At 39.6% G+C, this 23995-nt stretch overlaps 1 protein-coding gene across 9 annotated transcripts in view; it reads right to left on the bottom strand.

The window, feature by feature from the left end:
* BTBD7 (BTB domain containing 7) overlaps positions 1-23995 on the bottom strand; it is a 103638-nt gene that overhangs the window by 38493 nt on the left and 41150 nt on the right. For all 9 annotated transcript variants that reach the window (XM_039536771.1, XM_039536772.1, XM_039536770.1 and 6 more), the window contains 2 exons: positions 19601-19788; positions 13616-14695 (listed from right to left, as the gene is read on the bottom strand). In XM_039536771.1, coding sequence (XP_039392705.1) covers positions 13616-14695; positions 19601-19682 — 1162 coding nt within the window. In that variant the 5' untranslated portion in view covers positions 19683-19788. The remainder of the gene's footprint in view (positions 1-13615; positions 14696-19600; positions 19789-23995) is intronic.

Raw genomic sequence — 23995 nt, 5'->3', positions numbered from 1 at the left:
GAAGCCAAAAGAATTCTTTGCATCAGCCTTCAATGTAGAGGAAGATCCCCACACCCGAGCCTTTCTTTTAAAGTGACAAATCAGAGAAACTGTCCCAGACAGCGGTGTTAATAGAGGTGGTTTTGGAACAAACTGATTAACAGCGATATGTCACCAGCATCAGATGGTATTCATCAAAGAGTTCTGAAGGAACTCAGATATGAAACTGCAGAACTACTAACTGTGGAACGTAACTTACAGCTTAGATCAGCCTCTGTACCAGATGATTGGAAGACAGCTAATGCAACCCTAATCTAAAAAAAAAATTTTTTTTAAATAAAAAGACTCCAGAGGTGATCCTGGCAATTATAGGCCAGATAGCCTAACTTAATTACCAGGCAAACTGGTTGCAATGATAGTTCAAAAGAAAGAAAAAAACCCACTAGAAATAAATGTTCAATTTTCACAACAAAAAGAGATAAATAACAGGGTCCCCAAAGAATCTGTACTGGGATTAGTGCTGTTCAACATATTCGTAAGTGATCTGGAAGATAAGAGGTGAATAATGAGGTGGCAAAATTTGCAGATGATACAAAATTACTCAAGATAGCTGACTGTGAAGAGTTGCAAGTGGGTGACCCAGTGACAAAATGGCAGATAAAATTCAATGTTGGTAAGTGCAAAGTAATTCACACTGGAAAAAATAAACCCAACTATACATACAAAATGATGGGATCTAAATTAGCTGTTACCACTAAAGAAAGAGTTCGGAGTTATCATAGAAATATCTATTCACTGTGTAGCGGCAGTAAAAAAAGCTAACAATGCTAGGAGCCATTAGGAAAGGGATAGATAACAGAAAATATCATACCACTATATAAGCCCATTGTAACCACACCTCGAATACTGTGTGCAGTTCTGGTTGTCTCATCTAAAAAAACCCACAATATTAGAATTGGAAAAGATGCAGAGAAGGGTAACAAAAATGATCAGAGTTATGAAAGTTTCCATGTGAGGAGAGAGAGAACAAAGGGGCTGTTCAGCATAGAAGACAGACTAAAGGGTAGGGAATGACAGAGGTCTATGATTTTAAAAATCATGAATGGTATGGAGAAAGGAAATAGGGAAGTGTTATTTACCCCTTCACATAATACAAGAATAAGGGGTCACCAGATGAAACTAATAGACAGCAGGTTTAAAAACAAACAAAAGGAAGTACTTCTTCACACAACACAGTCAACCTGGGGAACTCATTGCCAGGGGATGTTGTGAAGGACAAAACAATAACTGGGTTTAAAAAAGAACTAAGTAAATTCACAGCGGATAGGTCCATCAATGGCTATTAGCCAAGACATGACCCCATTCTCCACGTGGCCCTATGACTTGAAATTGCCCTGTTCTGTTCATTCCCTCTGAAGCATCTGGCACTGGCCACTCTCAGAGACAGGATCCTGGGCTAGATGGACCATCAGATTGACCCAATATGGCTTGTATGTATTTCAGTCCCCAAGATTCAGATGGGGGCAACCTTTCCAAAGATCTATTTGCCAGACCTGAGAATATTCTAACTCCGAGCTTTGGCAGCCATTATCATGATCTTTAGGAGATTCCTATGGAGCCAAATTTTGCCCTTCACATCTCCTATTATCTCATACCTCTATCAAATGATCAGTAGTATCTGCACTATTTCACAGGAGACACAAACAGGCTTCTTTTGTAGGATGTCAATTTGCTCTCTTAGGCCTTGGCTAGCCAAGGAAAACAGGTGCTTTTTCAATCAAGTTATCTTGATTGAGCTAACTTTGCTCAATTGTTATTCAGTGGTATTTTCAATGTAGTTCAATTTAAACAGATTGAATTATAGCCTGGGGTCTTGCCAAAGTGATAACTCACCTTGCTATAAATCAAGCTGAATGTATTAAACTGTGTCTTCACTGATATTAAGTGGAGTTTTTACTAATTAGCTTAACTAGAACTACAGTAGAACCTGTACAGTAAGAACCAGAGTTACGAACTGACTAGTCAACCACACACCTTATTCGGAACCAGAAATATGCAATCAGGCAGCAGTAGAGACAAAAACAACAACGCAAATACAGTACAGTACTGTGTTAAGCCTAAACTACTAAAAAATAAAGGGAAAGTTTAAAAAACAGTTAAACTGTTTCTGTAGTTGTTTCATTTAAATTAGGATGGTTTAAAGCAGCATTTTTCCTCTTCATAGTAGTTTTAAAGCTGCATGAAGCCAATGTTCAGTTGTAAGCTTTTTAAAGAACCAAAAAATTTTGTTCAGAGTTACAAACAACCCCCATACACGAGGTGTTCATAATTCTGAGCTTCTACTGTAACAACTGAATTGGAGGAAAGCAAAGAGAGGACTTCTTCTCTATTCTAGACAAGACCTTGAATCAAAACCTCACGTCTTATGTAGCACATCAGATCTAAATTTCTTGGTAGGAACCTTGGATTTATTATTTTAAAGCAGCAGTAGACCAAAGAAGGAAGAAAGAGAGAGACCTGTGAAAGGGAGGTGATGTACCAGTTCTGCTTGCTGGAGAAGGTATCCATCCAACAGAAGTCCATAGAAAGGGGTTTATGTGCACAAGGATGTACATGGAAGGCAAGGAGAAATTTTAACTGGGAATCCAGGTGTCAGTGGGTATGTCTACACAGCAACTGGACTTGGGCTCACAGGGCTTGGGCTGTGGTGCTGTTTCATTTCTTTATAGACTTGCGGGCTTGGGCTGGAGCTTGGCCTCTGGGACCTTCCCACCTCGGAGAGTCCCAGAACCCGGGTTCCCAGCTCAAGCCCGAAGTCTACAAGCAATGAACCACCCCTAAGGTCTAAGTCAGTTGGCACAGGCCAGCGGCGGGTTTTTCTTTGCTGTGTAGTCATACCCAGTAAGGGTAAGAGGGACTTGGGGAAGCATTAAAATTTAGATTGGCCTGATAACCATCAACCATACTATTAAAACTTGGTTGTATGCACAAAACACATTTTTAAGTTACAACTAATGAGCTTTTAATGTAGTCTTTGTAACTTATTTTCCAAGCATCCCTCTTTGCCTTCATTAGCCCCCTTGGTCCGCTGCTTCCCCTTCCTCAATCCTCACCATGCAGGTTACCAACAGCCCCACCCCCCAATCTCCTGTGAACCTCAGGAGGTACCCATGTCTTCCTGTGCTTCTTGAAAATATTATAGGACAATGCCTGCACACCCAGATGTACCCCTTGGGGGGGGGAGGGATAGCTCAGTGGTTTGAGCATTGGCGTGCTAAACCCAGGGTTGTGAGTTCAATCCTTGAGGAGGCCACTTAGGGATCTGGGGCAAAAATTGGTCCTGCTAGTGAAGGCAGGGGGCTGGACTCGATGACCTTTCAAGGTCCCTTCCAGTTCTAGGAGATTGGTATATCTCCAATTATTATTATTACCTCATCTCCAATCTGACTTTAGGAGCTTTGCAGAGGTAGGCAAAATGTCACAGAAGCAGCAACAGCAAAATGGTGGAGTTATGCAGCACAAACAGGAAACTGCAGCCTGGGGGGGAAGGGAGGGGGCGCGGAAGGTACACTATGCACCAATTTGCATGGCCCCATAATTGCATAGGACACAGGGGGCCTTACTCAGAGGGAATCTTTCATCACAATCTGAATAGTCCAGTGGCAGGTATGGGGCAGGCTAACTTCGGCATAGTGCATTTTCCTCCCAGGTTAACAACACTTTTCTTTATCGTAAGAGATATGGCACTGTGGTAGTATAACACAACATTTAGAAAAAAGGTTTTGGTATCCTCAACCGGTCTTAGAGTTTGTTTTTACTGCCCAAAAATGTGTTTTTTACCTTAGGTAAACTAACATGCATATGTGGGCTATTCTGAGGTAAACACACAGCGAAGACAAGGCATTCTGGTTTTACTGAGAGATCAGCTCACCAAGTTCAACCAGATTGACCTCTATGAGCTCACTTTCTGGTAACACTGAAGTGCCTTGCTTCCACTGTGCTTTTACCTCAAGATAGCTCACACACAGTATCAGAAGGGTAGCTGTGTTAGTCTGTATCCACAAAAACGACGAGGAGTCCGTTAGTCTTTTAAAGGTGCCACCAGACTTCTCGTTTTCACACACAGTAGTTACCCTCGGAGATAAAACAAACAAACAAAAACAAAAAAAAGCTTTTTTTTTAAAAAACAAAAAGGATAAGCCCTTAGACATACTGATTTTTTAAAATATGGGTGAGACAAACGGCATCGGTACTCATGCGCTTTCATCGAGTCCATTCTAGAATTCAGTGACTTTGAGTCTTATCTCACCAGTGTTTCCTCAAGACAGCACCCCTTATTAAGCACTCTAAGCAAGCAAGTTGCTCTTACTTTCAAACAACCCTCAACTAGTGTAATAGTTTGTCCTCAAAGACTTCCTGGCAGAAGACCAAGAGAGTGGCAAAACACTTAGTAGTCCAGTAGGGTTTTTCCAGTGCTCTTGTTGGAAAAATACCACTGTCCCAGAATACAAATACAGCCAGTCATCCTGGGGCTTCCAATAGGTGGGAGACCAAATGTGGAATGCCTGCAATTTCATATCAGATTTAAAGCCCTAAGTGCATACGCAGGTGTTTTTGTTTTGAGGACAGACATCTACCATGGAGCAGACTGAGGCAAGCAAAGACATTTCATTTAAGAAAAGCCACATTTGAACTCCGGATTCCAGAGGAAAATAGCTGATGGATTTAAGGCCAGAGTGCCACTTCATATTCTCCTCTGGTTCAAAGGGAAATTTCAAGTTTGTTTTCTGCACCTCTGATCTACTTCAGCAATGTAGGTTTCTTTTCTGCTCTTCTAAAGATGTTTACAACTCAACTCTCTCAGGTTTTCAATCTTTAGTTTCTTCTAAACATACTTTATAACCATTAAAAATTTCAGACATTCATATGTTACCATTCTTGGAAGGTTGAATATAAAATGTTTTCTTAATTGCTACAATACAAAGTATGATTCTTTACCCATTTTCAATATACATCTGGCTTTATTTTATGCACTTGATATCCTATTTGATTTTTTTTCTTTCATAACAGTCTTAAATTTAGTCCGTGCACTATTTCGTTTAATATTAATTGTAGCTTATCATTGTCCAAGGAAACACATTTCCTTAGGCAGGGCAAATGGCTATTAGGAACACATTAATAACGATTATGGATCATTCATATGAAGTTAAGATTTTTCAACTCAAATATTTAAATTGTAACAAAAAAGTTGTATAATTTTCCTACTCTTCACAAAAGCTTCAACAGCTGGATTTCTGGAATACTGTATCCACCAAAAAGTCACAGATATCCAACCGTCACATATTTAGACTATTAAAATGTTTCCAGGCAAAACACAAAAGATGCCCTTTTTCTCAGTATGCTGAGAAGAATCTGAATTTTTCCCATTTCAAAATCAAAAAGAACTGCAGCATGTTTGAGTAAAATCTATAACATTAAAGACAGCATGTCATTTCTTCATGCAAATGACTGAATAACTAGGAAAAACACTCACATGCACAGCTTCATAGTTCATTTAGTTTGTCACATAGCAAAACAGATACACAAAGTTGTATGGATTTAGCAAGCCTGAAGTCTGCATTTACCTCTTCAGCTCTGTTTGTAATGATCAGTTGATAATGGCCCTCAACTTGGCTTCAACATTCCTTAAGAAGCACATTCAAACGGCATGAGCTAAGCTGCTGAACAGGAAATAATCATGGAACAGAAGTGAAAGAGCTGCCAAGTCAACCAAACTAAAACAGAAGGAAGAACTTTAACATGGGAACAATGTGGGGGGAGCTGTAGTGAGTGGGGGAGGGGGACGAGATGCAGTTAGCCAACACTTTAGTATTTGTGTAAAGCCATGTACTCCTGGAACATAAAGAGGCCGCTGAAAGAAAAAATAGGACAGTGCTTTCAATCCGTTTCCCTGCTGGAGTTCAATTTCTTTTAAAATACCATAGTTATTAATTACAGACCAAATCCTCCATTCTTTTAAACTTTCCAGAATTTTGTACACCATATTCATTATTCCCAAAAAGGGTATTCTTCCTAATTTTCTCAGTGTAAAACCCATAAACTGAACTAGGAATTAAGCACAAGTAGTTCAAGGCTAAACAGATACAGATTACTTTAGAATTCAGGTGTTCTCAAACAGGGGGTCACAAGGTTATTACTTGGGGGTCATGAGCTGTCAGCCTCCAACCCCAAACCCTGCTTCGCGTCCAGCATTTATAGTAGTATTAAATATATATATAAAAAATGTGGTTTTAATTTATAAGGGGTGGCGGGGTCGCACTCTGAGGCTTGCTGTGTGAAAGGGGTTACCAATACAAAAAAGTGTGAGAACCACTGTTTTAGATTGTGTATTTATATATACTCACTTATATTTACTTTACTTTGTTGAATTGAGTAAACAAGTTCTTTGAGTACTTGATTCATGCTGCACTGATCTATAACTGACATAATATTTGTTCTAACTTTCCCACAATACATTTATGTACATTTAATGTTGCTAGTGTGGGTTTCCTGGTGCTTGGATATTTCAGTCCTGCTGAGATCAAGAGTGTCTTTGATGTTAGATGGTGTGTGCCTCCAGATCAAAGACTGAATAAGGCTTTGAAAGAAATGAAGTGTTTTATTTTTTACCGTTGTTGGGAAACTAAATCAGCATCTCAAAAATAATGATACAACATATAGCAAGAGGCCTGGAATCAAAGTTAATTTTTCAGACAATTTAAAATTGGTTTTCCACACCAACTTCAATCTCTAGATAAGGAAAAACTGCAGACAGGCAAAATCCTAGTACAATTGATATTTATATAGTATGCTGTAGTATTTTACGATCTATAACTCTATAAATCCTTACTACCCAAGCATAGCTTTTTTTCCTTCCTGAGTAGTCCCATGAGCATTAGGTCCAGTGTTATTGACATGATTGGTCTATAGAGCAGACATGTTCTCTGACCAGTTCAGTTCATACTTCAAAAGGCCCAATCTGATTTCCATTAAAGATAGTGATTCTAAAGTTGCAAGACTCCAATTAATTTTAATGGAAGTTACATCAGGCTCCAAGTAAAGCAAAACATTTTCATTTGAACAGGAGAGTCTCCTTCAAGAGCAAATTTAATTTTTAGTTACGAAATAAAATCAATAGTTTCAATCTTAATTGAACACTCAGTTAATCTGAAAGGTACTATTTGATTCATAGTAGATGTCTGGCAGCTATCTAAAGTTTAGCAATTTGGTTTGAAGATTTAGTAAAAGCTACTAATAAAAGCTAGTAATGGAATTTCAAATGTTAACATCTCTATTAATGAAGAAGATTAACAAAACTGACATGGGGCCTTGTCTTGATCTTTATCACACAATTTAGCAGCTGGCTACTCTGCATGGCGTTTGGAGTTGTGTGAAAAGGTATCATCAGATGGCCCTGTTACATAGTCTTCTACTTTTTTTATTCTATTAGCATGCAAGCAAATGGTCTGTCTTGGAAAGACATTGTATTGTTACTTTTGATTATGCAAGATAATGTGTAGAGGCAGTGGTTCTTGGAGAGTGTGTTGTATAAGCAACAGTAGAAAGTTTGCTCTCTGCCTTGGTCTCTAATGAGAGTCAGTTCTCAAGGCAGAGTAGCTGTTAGGAACTGGGCTCAGATTACCAAAGAAGGGATTGTCTGCAAGCTGTTTGATCACCTCTATTGCAAGTGTGTGTAAATAAAACAAGTTACACTAAAGACTCTGTGTTACTCACTACGTCTCCACTGGGAAGCCAGCCTCTAAGGCCACAGACAGTGGGACACTGGTATCAGAAGAAATAGAAAAAAAATAGTTGGAGCTATAAAAAGTGTTTGCACTGATTTTGAAGCCAACCTTCAAAAATGTCAAGTCCGGGCTAGGGCAAAACAGACTGGAAAAGAGAATCAGCAACCTGACTAGCATGAACCAAGAGGTTTTCCAGAAACAAGGGAGAATCAAAGCTTTGGTCAATTTGGAACTTGCTAACAGGGAGGAGCTGCAGAAAGGACTTAAGGAGCTGAAAAAAATCACCTGTAGAGGTAATGTCAAAGGATTCAGCTGCTTGAATGCGGCCAGAGAACTTGGGTGAGACAGGATATGTACAGCACTTTTTACCCACTCCATTCTCCAGAAGCATAAGTGAAAGTGATCAAACTGTCCCAGTTTGAAGGAAAAACTTCCTGGAAGGCTCATTTCATCTAATTTATCATACCACAAATGAATGGTTGAGAAGATGGACAGATAGGGTTTTTCTAGCAGCCAGCTTGAGTGAATCCGTTCTGATAGGGTTGCATAACTTATCCCCAGAAAAGACAGCAATCCAGACTTGGTAGAAGTTCCTGATATACAGTTTGCAGCCAGCAATCAAACAGAACTAGCAAGGGTTTGGCTAAAGACCAGGAAAAGGGCAAAAGCAGAGACCACAACTGAACTAGCAGAGGACCTGAGAAAAATATTTTATCTAGCATATCCAGATACCTGTGAAGACATCCAGGATACACTGACAATACACCAATTTCTTGATGCTCATATGGACATAAACTTGCAAATCACAGTCAGCAAAAGGAGACCAAAGGCACTTCATGAGTAAGTGGAATTTGCTACATAGCAGGAATTCTTTTATACAGCAGCCCAGCAGAGAAGGCAACTATTAGTGAAAAAAGTGGAAGCTGACTGCTCACAAGCCCTTTAGGCAGAAATCTGTATCTAATATGCAAGATAAAAAGGATTCTAGTTCAATTAATTACATTCTGATTGGTTAGATAAATTGTTGCTTTGAGACTCAGGCTCTAAATGCAAAACAGATTCCTGTTCACTTGCTGAATGTTTTGGACAAGAAAAAAAAAAGTAAAAAGTGGGAACCACAGTGGCAAAACGTAAGCCAAGTGATTCTAGTAAATGCTGGCAGAAGAAAGCTCAAAGAAAGGGCGGAGGGAGGGAGAGAGGGCAGCTACCAATTGTTCCAGCACAGTGATGTACATTTAAATGGGAGCAAGAGAATGGTTAACAGCCTTTGTGGGAGTTGTGCTCCTGATTCAGAGAAATATGCTGTACCACTGCAACACTTAAGATTGGGTCAGCTTCCCCAAATGTCAAAAGATGTATCTCAATTGTTATAAGTTCCAAAGAGAGAAGAAAACCAGTATCAGGCTGAGATTCCTGAGGGAAGGGACAGTTTGAATGTTGTTGGAGCTCCTCTACTCCAGGACAGGTGTGCATAACTAAAATAAGTAACATTGAAACCTGTCATTCTAGAGTAGCAGCCATGTTAGTCTGTATCCGCAAAAAGAACAGGAGTACTTGTGGCACCTGAGAGACTAACAAATTTATTTCAGCATAAGCTTTCATGGGCTACAGCTCACTTCTTCGGATGCATAATATGGAACACACAGACAGAAAATATTTATACATACAGAGAACATGAAAAGGTGGAAGTACCCATACCAACTAAGAGGCCAGTCAATTGAGATGAGCCATCAGCAGCAGGAAAAAAAAAAACTGAAGTGATCTGTGGTGCCAGTCGGCCTAACTGTTCTTTGGCTGCTGGGCCCATCTCAGGCACAGATGGCCCTGCGATAGGCCAGGACTCTCTAGCGCTCCACGGAGTCGGAGGTGGGTCCCTGGCTGGGCTTGGGGGTCCAACCACACAGCTACCCACAAAAGCCTCTGTTGCAGGCACGAGGCCTAGATCAGGTCCTTTACTCAAAGTTCCCTTTTGTGGTGACTGCAGACCAGATGACTTAGATCGCTTCTTCAGTACTTTAGAGGGGAATGGTGCCAGGCGGAACCTGGTGCTAGCAGTGCACTGCATGCCAACGCTGGAGTAGTGGGTGTGGAATCCGAATTCAAGGGTTCTGATGCCAGGCACAGAGCAGCCTCCATGAGGAGGGCCTGTAAATCGAATGTCTTGCTTTTTTTCAGTTCGGGGATGAAAATTTTTGCAGATCCAGCATGTCTCTTTTTGATGGGACTTCAGACAACTGTTGTGAGGGTCACTGATGGGCATCAGCCAGCTGCACTCAGAACATGCTTAAAGCCTGGGGAGTGGGGCATACACTGCTGCAGGACAAAGTCCCAACTGGGACCCTAATTACTAAACACTTAACAGCTAACCAATCACTGACTAAATAACAAAGGAGAACGATCTGAACAGTGAAGAATCGCTAATGCTCTTGCTAAGCAAGACCAGGCACTCCAACCAACCATCAAGGTCGGTAAGAAGGAACTGAGAGGGCATAAGGCCGGTGGCACCTGTTATACTGCCGCATGACAGCGCCACTCCGGAGGGCGCCAAGCCAGCCCTACAGATACCGCTAAGGCAAAAGTCTCCAACAACTGTGCACATGGGCACGCACACACCTAGAATGGAATTGACATGAGCAAGCACTCGAAGAACCACTTGTTTTCACTATTTGCTTTCAATTTATATACCAAATGCAATCTAAAAACTGGAGTAACATTTGTTATTGCTTACAAATAAATTAATACCTACTGTTTGATTGGCCACAGCTGTAAAAAGTGACAAAATATACTTATGAACTAAAACCTGCAGTTTCATTTCCTTAAAATGTGTTTTATGTTATTTGTCAAGTTAATCCATAATGGTAATATAAAACAGCAATACAAACACAATTATTGATCTGCAAATTAAACCATCAAAATTTTGAAACCCAAGGAGACCTCAAGGGAGGGTGGCACTAAAGCTCTCTCATCATGACTTGGAACATACCTCTTTAGTTTCCAATTTCATTATTTATTATTATTATTATTTTGCTTTGCTTACAAGATGGGCATATATTGCTCTGGTACCTTCTTATCATCATGGAGATTCTCATTTGGACACTGACAAAATTCTTATACAAAAAACAACAGACTAACCAACTTTCTATGTAGCTGCTAAACTGACAAGCCAGGAGAGAATACAGAAGGTTTTCCATGTACTCGGACACCTTCAGAGTAGAAGCAATGACATTTCTTAGTGCCAAACACACATTTCACATTCTTCCACTGTAGAGGGTCCAGAAAAATGTTTCATTAGTCCATTCTACATTTCACGGTTCAGACATATTTCTAGGAATATTACAGGAAAGAAAAGTCTGCAGTAGCATTCTGCGAGAAATATGCATCCTTCATCTTTCAATAGTTCTTATGTCAGCATCAAGGACTGTTTCACAGCCTTCAAGACTATTACCTGCAAAATGTATTCCTGACATAGTCCTCTAGGAAGGACACAAACTACTTAAACAAGTCAACGTCCCACATTTCTGTCTTCCACAGTTCAATATCACTCTTACAGTAGCCCATATAAAACATGATCTTCCTCCAGTAATTTCATCTATTCTTTAGTACCCACACTGCAGAATAGAAAGATTCTGGCAGTGTCTGTTAAATAATCTATATTCTGCAAGTTTCCTAAACTAGCCACGTTTCTTGTTACAGTTAGAAAATATTTGAAGTGCAGATCGACTTTGAAAAGTGACTGTTTAAAAATGGCATAACGGTGCTGTATGTGACTATATAGTCTCAATATATTCCATTACAAATCTGCCAGTTTACAAGTAAAATTATGGTTTTTTCCCCCCCACAACTGTCAACACTGAAGACAAACTGAGTTCTGAATGTCATGCTATGTTCTCTATTTTATGCATTGTCAGTAATAAAGATGCCACAGTACAAATTATGCCCTCAGCTATACCTACACAATGCCTGTCCAATGTCAGGCTAGGAAAGGGCCTCCATGAAAAGGAGAAAAAAAAAAAAAAAGGGTTCTCAGGAGGAGGTCTAAGCAATGGTGGCCTGAAAGGATAGAGATGATCTTTTCTCCCTCAGACAGGGAGATTAGAAGCACTGCAGTTGCTGCTCCATGCAGTGATTCTCCAGTGGATCCAAGCTACCTATATACTTGGTCTGCCATATACTGCATCTTCTGTTCAAATTCATTGCAACATTATACAGTGTCACAGATAAGAACCTAGAAATTGCAATACTAGATCAGACAAATGGTCCACTGGTCTAGAATCCTGCCTCTGACAGCGGCCAATACCAAATACTTCAAGGGTACAAGTCCCAGAACATATGACATGGCAGGCACATTAAATTCAAACAGGTGGTAAGGGCCAACACCTGATGTCAGAGTCTGCAGGTGCTGGAGCTGTCTGCATACTCAGGAAGACAGCTCTGCACTGGTTCATGTTTGAATCATCATCTTCAGAAGCATAAGGACCAACAACATAAAATGAAAGCCTGAATTATGCATAAATTGATTACTCCCTACCCAGCACTCCATTTGCTAGGAAGTGTCCTACTTGTCAATAGTGAAAGGATTTTTTTAAACCCAGGAAAAATTATGCTGCTAATCCCACTTTTTATTCCTGTCATCCACGATGCCCAATATTTATGTTTCCATACATTTTGCTTTATTTCATTCTTCTTCTTTGTATTCAGTGATATATTTCTCATTAATCTAACCTTGAGGCACTAGCCATCAACTTTTCTCCTTTGAATTTTTATTTGAAAACTTGTTTGAAAGTTGAAAAATTGTTTAAGTATCTTTTCAATGATTAATATATCTTTACCAATTTAAAAGCCTTCTATTGCTCTGAACTTTCCCAGTAATCCGCAGAAGTCATGTAATCTATTTTGCATAATCTATATAGCCAACCATTCAAATTTATACATCTTCTTAACAACTTGCATCCCATTATGAAACTCAGAATATTTCCTTGTCTCAAGATAAGGCTTAAAAACAAAGCTCACCAATTTTCCCATCTCATGTCATTTACACCCACAAATGGATATCTGCCTTCATTCTTTTTCAAAGATGTTTAAATGCAATACATTTTCACAAGTAAGTCTATGCTAACAGTGAAACTTAAAAAAATACTTAGGCTCTTATATCATGCTTTTCACACAGAGTTTAAAAGGTTTTTAAAAAGGAATAAGTGAAATTATCCCAAATTTACAGATGAGTACGTAAACAGGCACAGAAAGATGAAGTGATTTGCGCAAGATCACCCAGCAGCTCAGTACCAACACAGCTCAAGTCCTCCATCCACTGAACCATGCTCCCTCCCTTTAAGTGAAAACATTAAACACGGTTCAATTAAAGACTTTCAAAAGTGACTAGTGATTTTAGGTGTCCCACTTTTTGGGTGTTCTAGTTGAGACACAGTAAAGGGCCCTGTTTTTCAGGTGTCATTTCCCAAAGATCTACTCATATTAGCACACCCTGACTCAGAAGTAGATTAGAACTTATTAATATAAGTGGCTATGTTATGAGAGAGTGTGGCCTAGTGGCTAGAGCACTGGATGGGACGGGGGAGGCATGGGTTCTATTCCTGGCTTTGCCACTGCTGGGTGATGTTCGGACAAGCCATTCAAGTTTTTGTGCCTTGGTTTCTCCATACATAAAATGAGAACAATGATACTTTGTAACGAGCTTTGAAATCTACTGATGAAATGTGATAAATAAGAGCTAGTATCTAATGGCATAATAAAACCCAAGTGTGACTGGGTAAACGTTTTCAAAAACTAAAAGGAAGAAGCAATTTAACCTTGTATTCAATCTGAGGAGCTAAAATTAACATAATATTACATACCTTGTGCAAGCATGTTAAACTCCAAAAACAGTGCTATGTGATAAAGCTCCATAGCTTCTTCAGCCCTAGTCATGTTTAGTTTTCCTGCTACGAGAGCCTGGACTTCGCTTAGACTCCCCACTGAGGGGCTGCAGTGCAAAACTGAGAGGTCCACCACATCTGTATACATACAGTTTAAAATGACCTTAGCATATTTTTTTGGTATGATAGATTCATCCAGTATAATTCTAGTTGGAGTCCGCAGCGTTCGGTCTGTGATTTCTTCACCAGTTCGTATCCTCCTTTGCAGTAGGTGTCGAAAAAATGGCGACCGTGATGAAATAATAGCTTTGTGAGCTCTGAGCTCTTCATCTAAACAGTTTGGACTTCCACCAAATGATTCTACCATTTCAGAGTTGGATGAAAAACTAAGAACTACATCATAGTAACACATATAATCAAACAGCCCACGCATATCAACATCTAAGGAATTTGGTGTTCCAAATTCTTCACTAAGCTGCACAAGAATATCAACATTTTGGAATCTCGAATCTTCCATTCCAAACTCTCCTGTATAAAGGTAGTGTAACAAAGCTGAAAACATAGGCATGTCTATGCCAGCTGTGTTGATATCCATTATTATCTCTGCTCCATATTCTGGTGAGGAAGAAAGCAGTGTCTTAAAAAATGGACACCTTGCTGCTAATATCGCACGATGCACAGGGAAGCAAGTTTCTTGAAATATTAAGTCTACATCAGTACAATATTTGTACTCATACAAATCAGCCATGTCTTTCTGTAGTGTCCTGGCTTCTGGTCTTGCCAAACTTGCTTGTAGAGAAAGTTCCTTTAAGGCTGAAGTTCCCTCATACTCCTCTACTAATGCATTGACATCTCTAACATCCCAGCCTGAGAGGAGCTCTCGCATCTGCTTGGCATGATCAGCAGACCGGCTAGATTTCCGACGCTTAATAAATTTCTTTTTGAGGGTGGCAAGGCCAGAGCTTTTCTTTTTCTTGTCTTGAGGTTTCTCATGGCCATGGTCAAGGCTATACAGTTTTGATTCACAGCCATAACCCTGATGAGAGTAGGATGATGTTCCTGAAGATGAAAGGAAAATTTAATGGGATTAAAAACATTTGAAGAAAAAAATTAATGTTGAACCACTGGTATCTTTGGTTAGATAAAGATTAGCAAATGTCATCACAAATTACATAATCTTCCCTTGTCTTTACATCGAGTTCTTTAAATAGGCACTAGTCAGATTTACAAGTGAATCACTGCAGGTTCATTTATTTATCTCCGAGCAATAGCCTTTAGTACAATTTGTTAACCAGACGCAAAGGAGTAATAAAATTATCCACTTTTCCAGAATAGATAATAAATGTGTATAATCTAATTCTAAAGTTCACAAATACAATATGGTTTTCCGACCCCACCCAAACCCACTACATTGTGAGAATCCATTTTAATTTAAAGCATATGTTTTGCCTGCATTTCCAAACTGTAGCTACTGAAAAAGGCATGATCAGCTTTTTGCAGATTTTTATTTAACAAAATTTTTAAAACTTTTTGTTACAACCCATGTGTTGACCTCATTTTACTTATAAACCCCAATCTCTAAATACACTATTGCAGACATGGCAAAAAACACACCAACAGACGTCTTATTTTTTCCAGTTGCCATATGACAGGTAGGGAAAAGATTTCACATGAACCAAACAAACCTTACATGGGGAAATACATTCATCTACTTTAGAAAAGCAGCAGATATAATCTAGCAATTACAAAAAAAAAATTCAAAAATTATTATGGTAACAATGCTTATTTAGAATAGTATTTTCAAATATACTTTTTAATAAAGTATTTTACATGTGTACTATTGATATTACACAGTGTGGTTCTATCTTTTTCAGTCTGCAGAGTCACTACACCACCTTTATTCTCAACTAACTTAATCCTCTGTGCCCTACATAAACTAAAAGTTTTATCGTGGCCTTTATAACATATATACTTTATTGTACATTTTCTAAGAGAGCTTCATTATTTTAAGTAGGATTGAGTGATACACTCATGTTACAACATTACTATGAAATTAGCCTGTGAAAATACAGTGTTAGCTATATAGCTAATATTGTAGCATTTCAGATTAAGCCTCGTGAACTGTGAAAAGCACAAACTCAGCTGAAACCACTTTTTAGAACCTGGCGGACTGTGGGAACAAAGAATTGTTCTGTAAATTGTTGTGACTCACTGTCACCAATGCAGATGGCTGTGTAATTCCACTGTATACTTGTTATGCAAAAGCAGTTAAAACCTCGCCACCCATTTTACAGTATTTGCTTTACTGGTTCTGCAACACAGGACAGTTTGTGGATGAAGGAAGTGTCTCTCCCACTGTAGCCAGCTTCATTTAAATTCCACCAGAACAGGGAATGCCTCAAGTTTACAGTATGAGTAACAAGTAAAATTATCTGAAGATTTAAATGAAAAGCTACGGACAGCTCAAAGGATTGCAACCCAAAAGATCCTACTTCACAATTCCAAAAAACAAACATCCTTTCTCCCCATGTTTTATTGTTCATTGATCTCTCCATTGCAACATCTTTATTTGTGCGATCTTTATATTAGACAGAAAGCTTGGAGCAGGAGTCTACTCTTATTAATTGCCATCCACACTTGTGGCACTATGTAAAATAATTATAATTCCATAAAATACACTATGTTGAAGTGCATTTTCCAAAAAGGGAACATGCAAGAATGTCAACAGACCTGCAGAAAAATTAAAAGTGCTTAAATTGCATTTGATGGTTCTGTGATCCCCAGGCTCCAAAATAATAAGAAGATTACAAAAAGCTCCTAAAAAAACAAACAAAAAAATGCAGACCAGGACTGCAGAACTCTCATCCCCTCTTCTTTTACTTGCACCTGAATCACCTCTGAAAATCAAAAACATGGTGCAATTTAGCATGTACTAGACACCATGTACGAGATACAGGCCCTAACTGTAATTAATACTACAGTATTATGTACAATCATGTATTCTATCTATTCTGAGAGTACACTATTATTTTAATAACTGTATGTCAACTCAGACTTGAGCCAGAGGGAAAAAATGAGAAAGCCTGAAGATATAGATGGGTCACTGTTGTAATTTAGCAGCTCAGCATCTCTCTGCAAAACACTATTTTCAATTAATGTCTCCATATGCTGATTTGATTTTCTTATTAGTCCAACAGTGGAAAAAGAAAATTAAAGAATTTATTTTTCCCCTTTCAGACACTGAGTTGTTACATGCTGTGAATTTTAAAATGACAATTGCTTCATGCTCCTCAGTTTATACTCATCTTTGAGCAAATAAACATTTCAGAAAACAGATAACTGCTCAAAGAAACTACTTGGCCAAATGACAATGAATAATAATGGGATTTATCCAGTCCTCTGCATGCCTATACTTTTTCAGAATGGAATTGTAGAACTGTATGTAAAAATAAAACCTTAAATAGGCATCTCACCACAGTAAATGGTATGAAAGCCTTATTCTGAGTTTTGAAAGCAAAGCAGCAACAAAGATGAAAATGTTATGTTTAAATCTTTAGTAGAACAAACGTATTCTCAGAGCAGCGGGGAAAAAAAAAGGGTGTACTTTCTATTTTATGTACTCTCTCTTTATGAACTGCAAGTGACTAGTGTTCTTGGAAGGAAGTGACTAGCAACACAGGGCAGGCACCATGAAAATACTCCAACTGCTTTACCGATTAGTTTTCTCAATCTAGCACTCAGACTATACCTATACTATGACATTGGTATCAAGTTTTAATGGGGAATAAGTAGAGACTAAGATAACATGATTTGAACCTAGATTCCCCAGAAGTAAAAAGATAGTGTGTACAAAACCACCTTATGACCTTGTTTTCATATATCCAGTTTTATTTTTAGAAAGTAAATAAATCTCATGGATAGAAAACATGTTCCATACATAGTCATGGGACTAGAAAAGTGCTAATTTCTAAGAATAAACACTAGTTATTCGATCAACTGCTGAAAGGCTCAGTAACAGAGTCTTATTCTGTTAGAGGAAAATAGATATTGTGCTCAGTCATGGAACCAAAAGAATGAAGAAAGAAGAAACAAGACAACAAAAAGTCAAGGAGACAAGAGGAGAAAAAGAGGGTAGGGAAAGACATTAGGGGAAAGGCCCTGATAATCCTTATACATAATCATGGTATTGTAGGGTTTTAGGCTGGGATTTTCAAAGTAACCATAAGAGGACTAGGTGCTTAACTTCCATTGATTTTCACTGGGATTTGATGCCCTATTTCCCTAAGCTTCTTTGAAAATCTCAACCTTAATTCTCACTGGATAAATTGTGGGTCGCTGTAATTTAGAGGTGACAAATGTTGGTATCTATCTTAGGGTTTTATATTGCAGCCCATCACTGCATCTTCCACATATAATTAATAGCAATAGCCAAGTTCCTAGTTAACTCCATGGAATCTCTGGCATGTCTCCTTTTCAGGGTAAAACTGCTTGGGGTATGGTCTGGTTGACTAGGTTGACTGATTTCAGGGTCAGTTGTCTGGAGGGAGCGGGGGATTAGGGTTGCAGCATTCAGGTAGATGGAGATATCAATCTTGTGAGTGTTATTCTTGCTATGATGGAAAGACTTGCGCTTGGGATTGTAAAGGAAGATAGCTCAATTTGTTTATCACTACTACTAGTTAATCAGAAATTAAAGGGATATAAATGAAACACTTAAATTTTTAAAGTCTTGCAGGAAGTAATGTCCCAGGCACTCAGGTGATATTTACAACAACAGTTTTCTTGGCATCCTGAAGGGAGTACACACACAAAATGAAGAGTCTACTTTGGAGATAAGCAGTATGTTATGAAGATTGCATCTACTCAGATTCTCAGTAACTTCTGGTGGATTAAAAGATACATATTCAAAAAGGATTCAAAGAGATGATTCTATGCTTAGGACGTATCTGCACTTTCAGTGATAATTAAATATAGGAATAATATTGCATCATGATCATTGGTTAACTATTGATTCCACATCACAAGGAAAAGCACTCAAAAAAAGGAGTTTCACATCTTATATAACTATGTGCTTACATTGCAAATTAGGATTTTAAATGTCAACAACGGGTAATCCAAGAAAATAAGTGGTAGCATAAGAGCATTTATGCTATTTACCATAACAAGAACAATCTTCAGGCTGTCAGATTTCTGAAGAAGATTTAAAAAAAAATGCCATCAGTGAAACCAGTCAGCTTTTTAATTATTTGTATTATGATAGTGTTTAGGGGCCCCCATTGTGAAACAAACATACACACACCTCCAAAGAGCTTTGGTTTAAGAGCTCCTAAAACACACAAATTTCTGTTTAAATGATTTTAGTGCTGCTGCAAAATAAAGGCCTCTGTTTATCAGAAGAAAAATGGAGTAGGGACAGGAGGATGGAGTTTCCCAGGTTGTGCCTGAACCATGTACTGGAGTGATCACCTCTATGGGGGAGAAAGTGATTCAATCTCTTTGTAGACAGTGTCAACAACACAGGAAAGAGGATGGGGGGGGAGAGAGAAGAGGGGGAATAAAAATAGAAACATTTTAATTTTATTAAAATATGACGCACAGAGCTTTCTGGGGGAAACAAAGTGGAAAAATGGTACATGTACTGTTTAACAGGTACCATCTGTCCCTGTAAGCAAGGACAGTTGTCATGTATGGTTAAAACTGTCCAGAGAGCCAACTGTGATGGTGGTTTTTATCACATGGACATCTGTCCATTAGGAACTGGGAACATCAACTCATTTTGCACATAGGCCAAATAGTTATTAAAAAGTACCAAATTTCATGCACTACTGAGCTTGAGTGGATTCAAACAGGTGAAGTAGAACATAAAAGGCTCTGCATCCCATTACTAGTACTGCAAGCAATCCAAGCCCACTGCACATATAATACAGTAAACGTTATAAAAATGGCAGGAGAATTGAAAGTTACCTATGAATGTCTGTTGTGCCTGCGAATTTCCCCCTACCCTTGGGGAACACGAATGAGGGTAGTTAGATGCATTAGCACCCATCTTCTTCAGTCACTCAGGCATGCCGCCTGCTGGCTCTTCAATGTATTATCCCATAATCCATTATAAACCTTCAATCCCAGATCCAGCAGACTATGTTCCTCCATTTCTAAAGAAAAAACAAAAAATAGCAATAAATGATTGTTTTATTAATTGTTCTCAGTAGGTATTCTAAAATGTATGAAATTGAAAAAGCTCATTTATGTTCCTAATCAGACATCCTCTAGTACAATTTTCAAGACAAAAATAACTTTAAAAAGTGATCATCCTATGGATGACAATCAAAGAATATTTTTCTTCCAAATTATTCATAATAATGCAGTTGCATGTTAAAATTACCAAGTAACAGGAAAGCTGTATCAATCATTAACTTTTAGCTAGCAAGTTTCTAATTATGGGTCTACCTATAAATTAAAGCAGCAAAGCTTCATAGATCAGTAAAGTTAAAATTACAAGAATTCCCTTTAATGTAGATACAGTTTAACTGTATAAAACGGATTATACCAGGTACAGCTTATTCTGGGTGGGAAAGCAGAATAAACTATCCTGGTAGAATGCACCTTTATACCATTATAAATGCATCCACACCAGGATTTAAAACCAGTATAACTATATATAAAGTAAACTCATAACTAAGTTATACTTTTCTAGTATAGACCAGCCCTAAGACTTAGATAAATTTGTTAAAAGCAAACCAAGTCTTCACATAAAATAAATTCCTCATAGAAAATATAAGGTGTACTTTAATGTCAAAAGGTAGGTAATCATGTACAAGTAATATTGCAATGCACTAGGTAAGCCAGGGAACTCAGGACCAAAGACATATAGCACAAGAATTCATGTTGTATGTACAGACCTTAGTCCATCCCGTGCTATGCTGCACACTGAGCTACCCACATTTTCCACCCTTGCCTGTCAACTGCCCTTCTCTCCAAATCTGGCAATTTCACATTGAGGTGCTTGATGTCATTCAGAACTGTTAGTTTCCATGTTATTCACGGTCTTCCTCTCTCTCTTCTTGCGTTTTCTGGCTTCCATTCAAGGGCGGTATTTGGTAAGCACTCTTTTTCCATTCTCAGCACGTCCCAGCCACTGTCGTCTTCTTTTGTAGATTACTTGTGAGAGGGTGTCTTGTCCAGTAATTTTTCTGATCTCATTCGTCTTCCTGTCTCTATATGTTATTCCCAATATTCTTCTCAGACATTTGTGATGAAATGCATCCAGCCTTTACATATCTTTCTTGGTAAATTGCCATGTCTCATGGATATATGTTGTGATGGCGATAACAATTGCTTTGTACACGTTCAGTTTTGTCTTGAGGGAGATGTTTTTGAGTCTTCGAAATGCATTATTTGCCTTCCCAAGTCTTCTTATTTCCTTGGAACTAGGACCATCTTGGCTGATGGTACTTCCAAGATATGTAAAATTGTTCACCTTCTCCAGTTTTGATTTGTGTCCCTATAGTCCCCATTAACATGACTTTACATTTCTTTGCATTGTATCGCAAACCTATCTTCTCCATTACTTTTTACTTGGTTTATACATTTGTGTAGTCCGTTGGCATCTTCATTGATAAGAGCAATGTTGTCAGCAAAGTCTAGATCAAATAGCCTTGAATTGTTCCATTTTAGGCTATATGTATCACTGTCACATTGTTCTAATCCATAGTCGATGACTAGCATAAACAAAAAAAGAGACAGAACACACCCCTGCCTGATACCTGTCTTGTTGCTGAATGGCTCTCTCAATCCATTTTCCATTTTAATGCAGAATTTTGAGTTGGTATAGAATGTCTTCATTATGGAATTCCATCAAAATTAACTAACATTTTGTTCCACAATTCTCCACATTGTTTTTCAGTTTACACCAGGGGGTCTCAAACACACAGCCCATGGAGTTATTTACTGCAGCCCTCCAAGCTCCCCTGCAACCTCCAGAGTTATTTCCTGCTGTCGCCAAGCTCCCCTCACCCACTGCCCTCCCTTCCCCCCAGTGTGCTGCATCCCCGCTCTTCTGCCTACCTCCAGGCATTCGGTGGCGCTTAGCACTTTCCATGAGGGAGTGGGGAGGAGCGGGGAGACGTGCACTCAGGGGAGGAGGAGGAGGAGAAGAGGCAGGGCAGGGGCGGGGATTTGGGAAAGGGGTTGGAATAGGGGGAAGGAGGGGACAGAGTTGGGGTGGGGACTTTGGGGAAGGGGTTGGAATGGGGGCGAGGAAGGAGTGGGAAGAGGCCTTGTGGAAGGGGTGCAGTGGGGGCAGGGCCAGAAGTAGAAGGTGGGGGCTTTTGTATCTTTATACATAAAGGTGTCAGTGATGTGGCCCTTGGGCCAATGTACTAGTCCTCATAGAATCATAGCATATCAGGGTTGGAAGGGACCTCAGGAGGTCATCTAGACCAATCCCCTGCTCAAAGCAGGGCCAATCCCCAACTAAATCATCCCAGCCAGGGCTTTGTCAAGCCTGACCTTAAAAACCTCTAAGGAAGGAAATTCCACAACCTCCCTAAGTAACCCTTTCCAGTGCTTCACCACCCTCCTAGTGAAAAAATTTTCCCCAATATCCAACCTAAACCTCCCCCACCACAACTTGAGACCATTACTCCTTGTTATGTCATCTGGTACCACTGAGAACAGTCTAGATCCATCCTCTTTGGAACCCCCTTTCAGGTAGTTGAAAGCAGCTATCAAATCCCTCCCCCCCCAATTCTTCTCTTCTGCAGACTAAACAATTCCAGTTCCCTCAGCTTCTCCTCATAAATCATGTGCTCCAGCCCCCTAATCATTTTGGTTGCCCTCCGCTGGACTCTTTCCAATTTTTCCACATCCTTCTTGTAGTGAGGGGCCCAAAACTGGACACAGTACCTCAGACGAGGCCTCACCAATGCCAAATTGAGGGGAATGATCACGTCCCTCAATCTGCTGAAAATGCCCCTACTTATACAGCCCAAAATACCGTTATCTTTCTTGGCAACAAGGGCACACTGTTGACTCTTATCCAGCTTCTCGTCCACCATAACCCCTAGGTCCTTTTCTGCAGAACTGCTGCCTAGCCATTCGGTCCCTAATCTGTAGCAGTGCATGGGATTCTTCCGTCCTAAGTGCAGGACTTTGCAACTTGTCCTTGTTGAACCTCATCAGATTTCTTTTGGCCCAATCCTCCAATTTGTCTAGGTCACTCTGTATCCTATCCCTACCTTCAAGCGTATCTACCACTCCCCCCAGTTTAGTGTCATCTGCAAACCTGCTGAGAGTGCAGTCCACACCATCCTCCAGATCATTAATGAAGATATTGAACAAAACTGGCTCCAGGACTGACCCTTGGGGAACTCCGCTTGATACCGGCTGCCAATTAGACATGGAGCCATTGATCACTACCCGTTAAGCCTGACGATCTAGCCAGCTTTCTATCCACCTTATAGTCCATTCATCCAGCCCATACTACTTTAACTTGCTGGCAAGAATACTGTGGGAGACCATATCAAAAGCTTTGCTAAATTCAAGGAACAACACATCCACTGCTTTCCCCTCATCCACAGAGCCAGTTAGCGCCTCATAGAAGGCAATTAGGTTAGTCCAGGCATGACTTGCCCTTGGTGAATCCATGCTGACTCTTCCTGATCACCTTCCACTACTCTAAGTGCATCAGAATTGATTCCTTGAGGACCTGCTCAATGATTTTTCCAGGACTGAGGTGAGGCTGACTGGCCTGTAGTTCCCCGGATCCTCCTCCTTCCCTTTTGCCTGCCATATTTACTATTCTTTCTACACATTGGGATGGTTTATTCCTGCAACCTCAATAAGGATTCTTTAAAATACAGCCAGCTCTCCTGGACTCCTTTCCCTCTCATGTTATTCTCCCAGGGGATCCTGCCCATCAGTTCCCTGAGAGAGTCAAAGTCTGCTTTTCTGAAGTCCAGAGTCTGTATTCTGCTGCTCTTTCTTCCTTCTGTCAGGATCCTGAACTTGACCATCTCATGGTCACTGCCTCCCAGGTTCCCATCCACTTTTGCTTCCCCTACTAATTCTTCCCGGTTTGTAAGCAGCAGGTCAAGAAGAGCTCTGTCCCTAGTTGGTTCCTCCAGCACTTGCACCAGGAAATTGTCCACGTGGCCCTGTGGTGATTTGAGTTTGAGATCCCTGGTTTACACTATCAAATGCCTTTTGAAAGTTCACAAAATTGATGGCAAGACTGCCTTAGAATTCAATTGTGTTCTCAATAATCCATCTCAGGGTGAAAACAGCGTCTGTGCATTATCTCCCTTGTCTAAATCAGATTGTTGTTCATGCAGGCCTGGTCTACACGGGGGGGGGGGTGTT

Source organism: Mauremys reevesii, linkage group 4, assembly GCF_016161935.1.
Source record: "Mauremys reevesii isolate NIE-2019 linkage group 4, ASM1616193v1, whole genome shotgun sequence".
Taxonomy (NCBI): domain Eukaryota; kingdom Metazoa; phylum Chordata; order Testudines; family Geoemydidae; genus Mauremys; species Mauremys reevesii.
The sequence above is the reverse complement of the archived record's forward strand: the minus strand, read 5'-3'. Positions and strand labels throughout refer to the sequence as shown.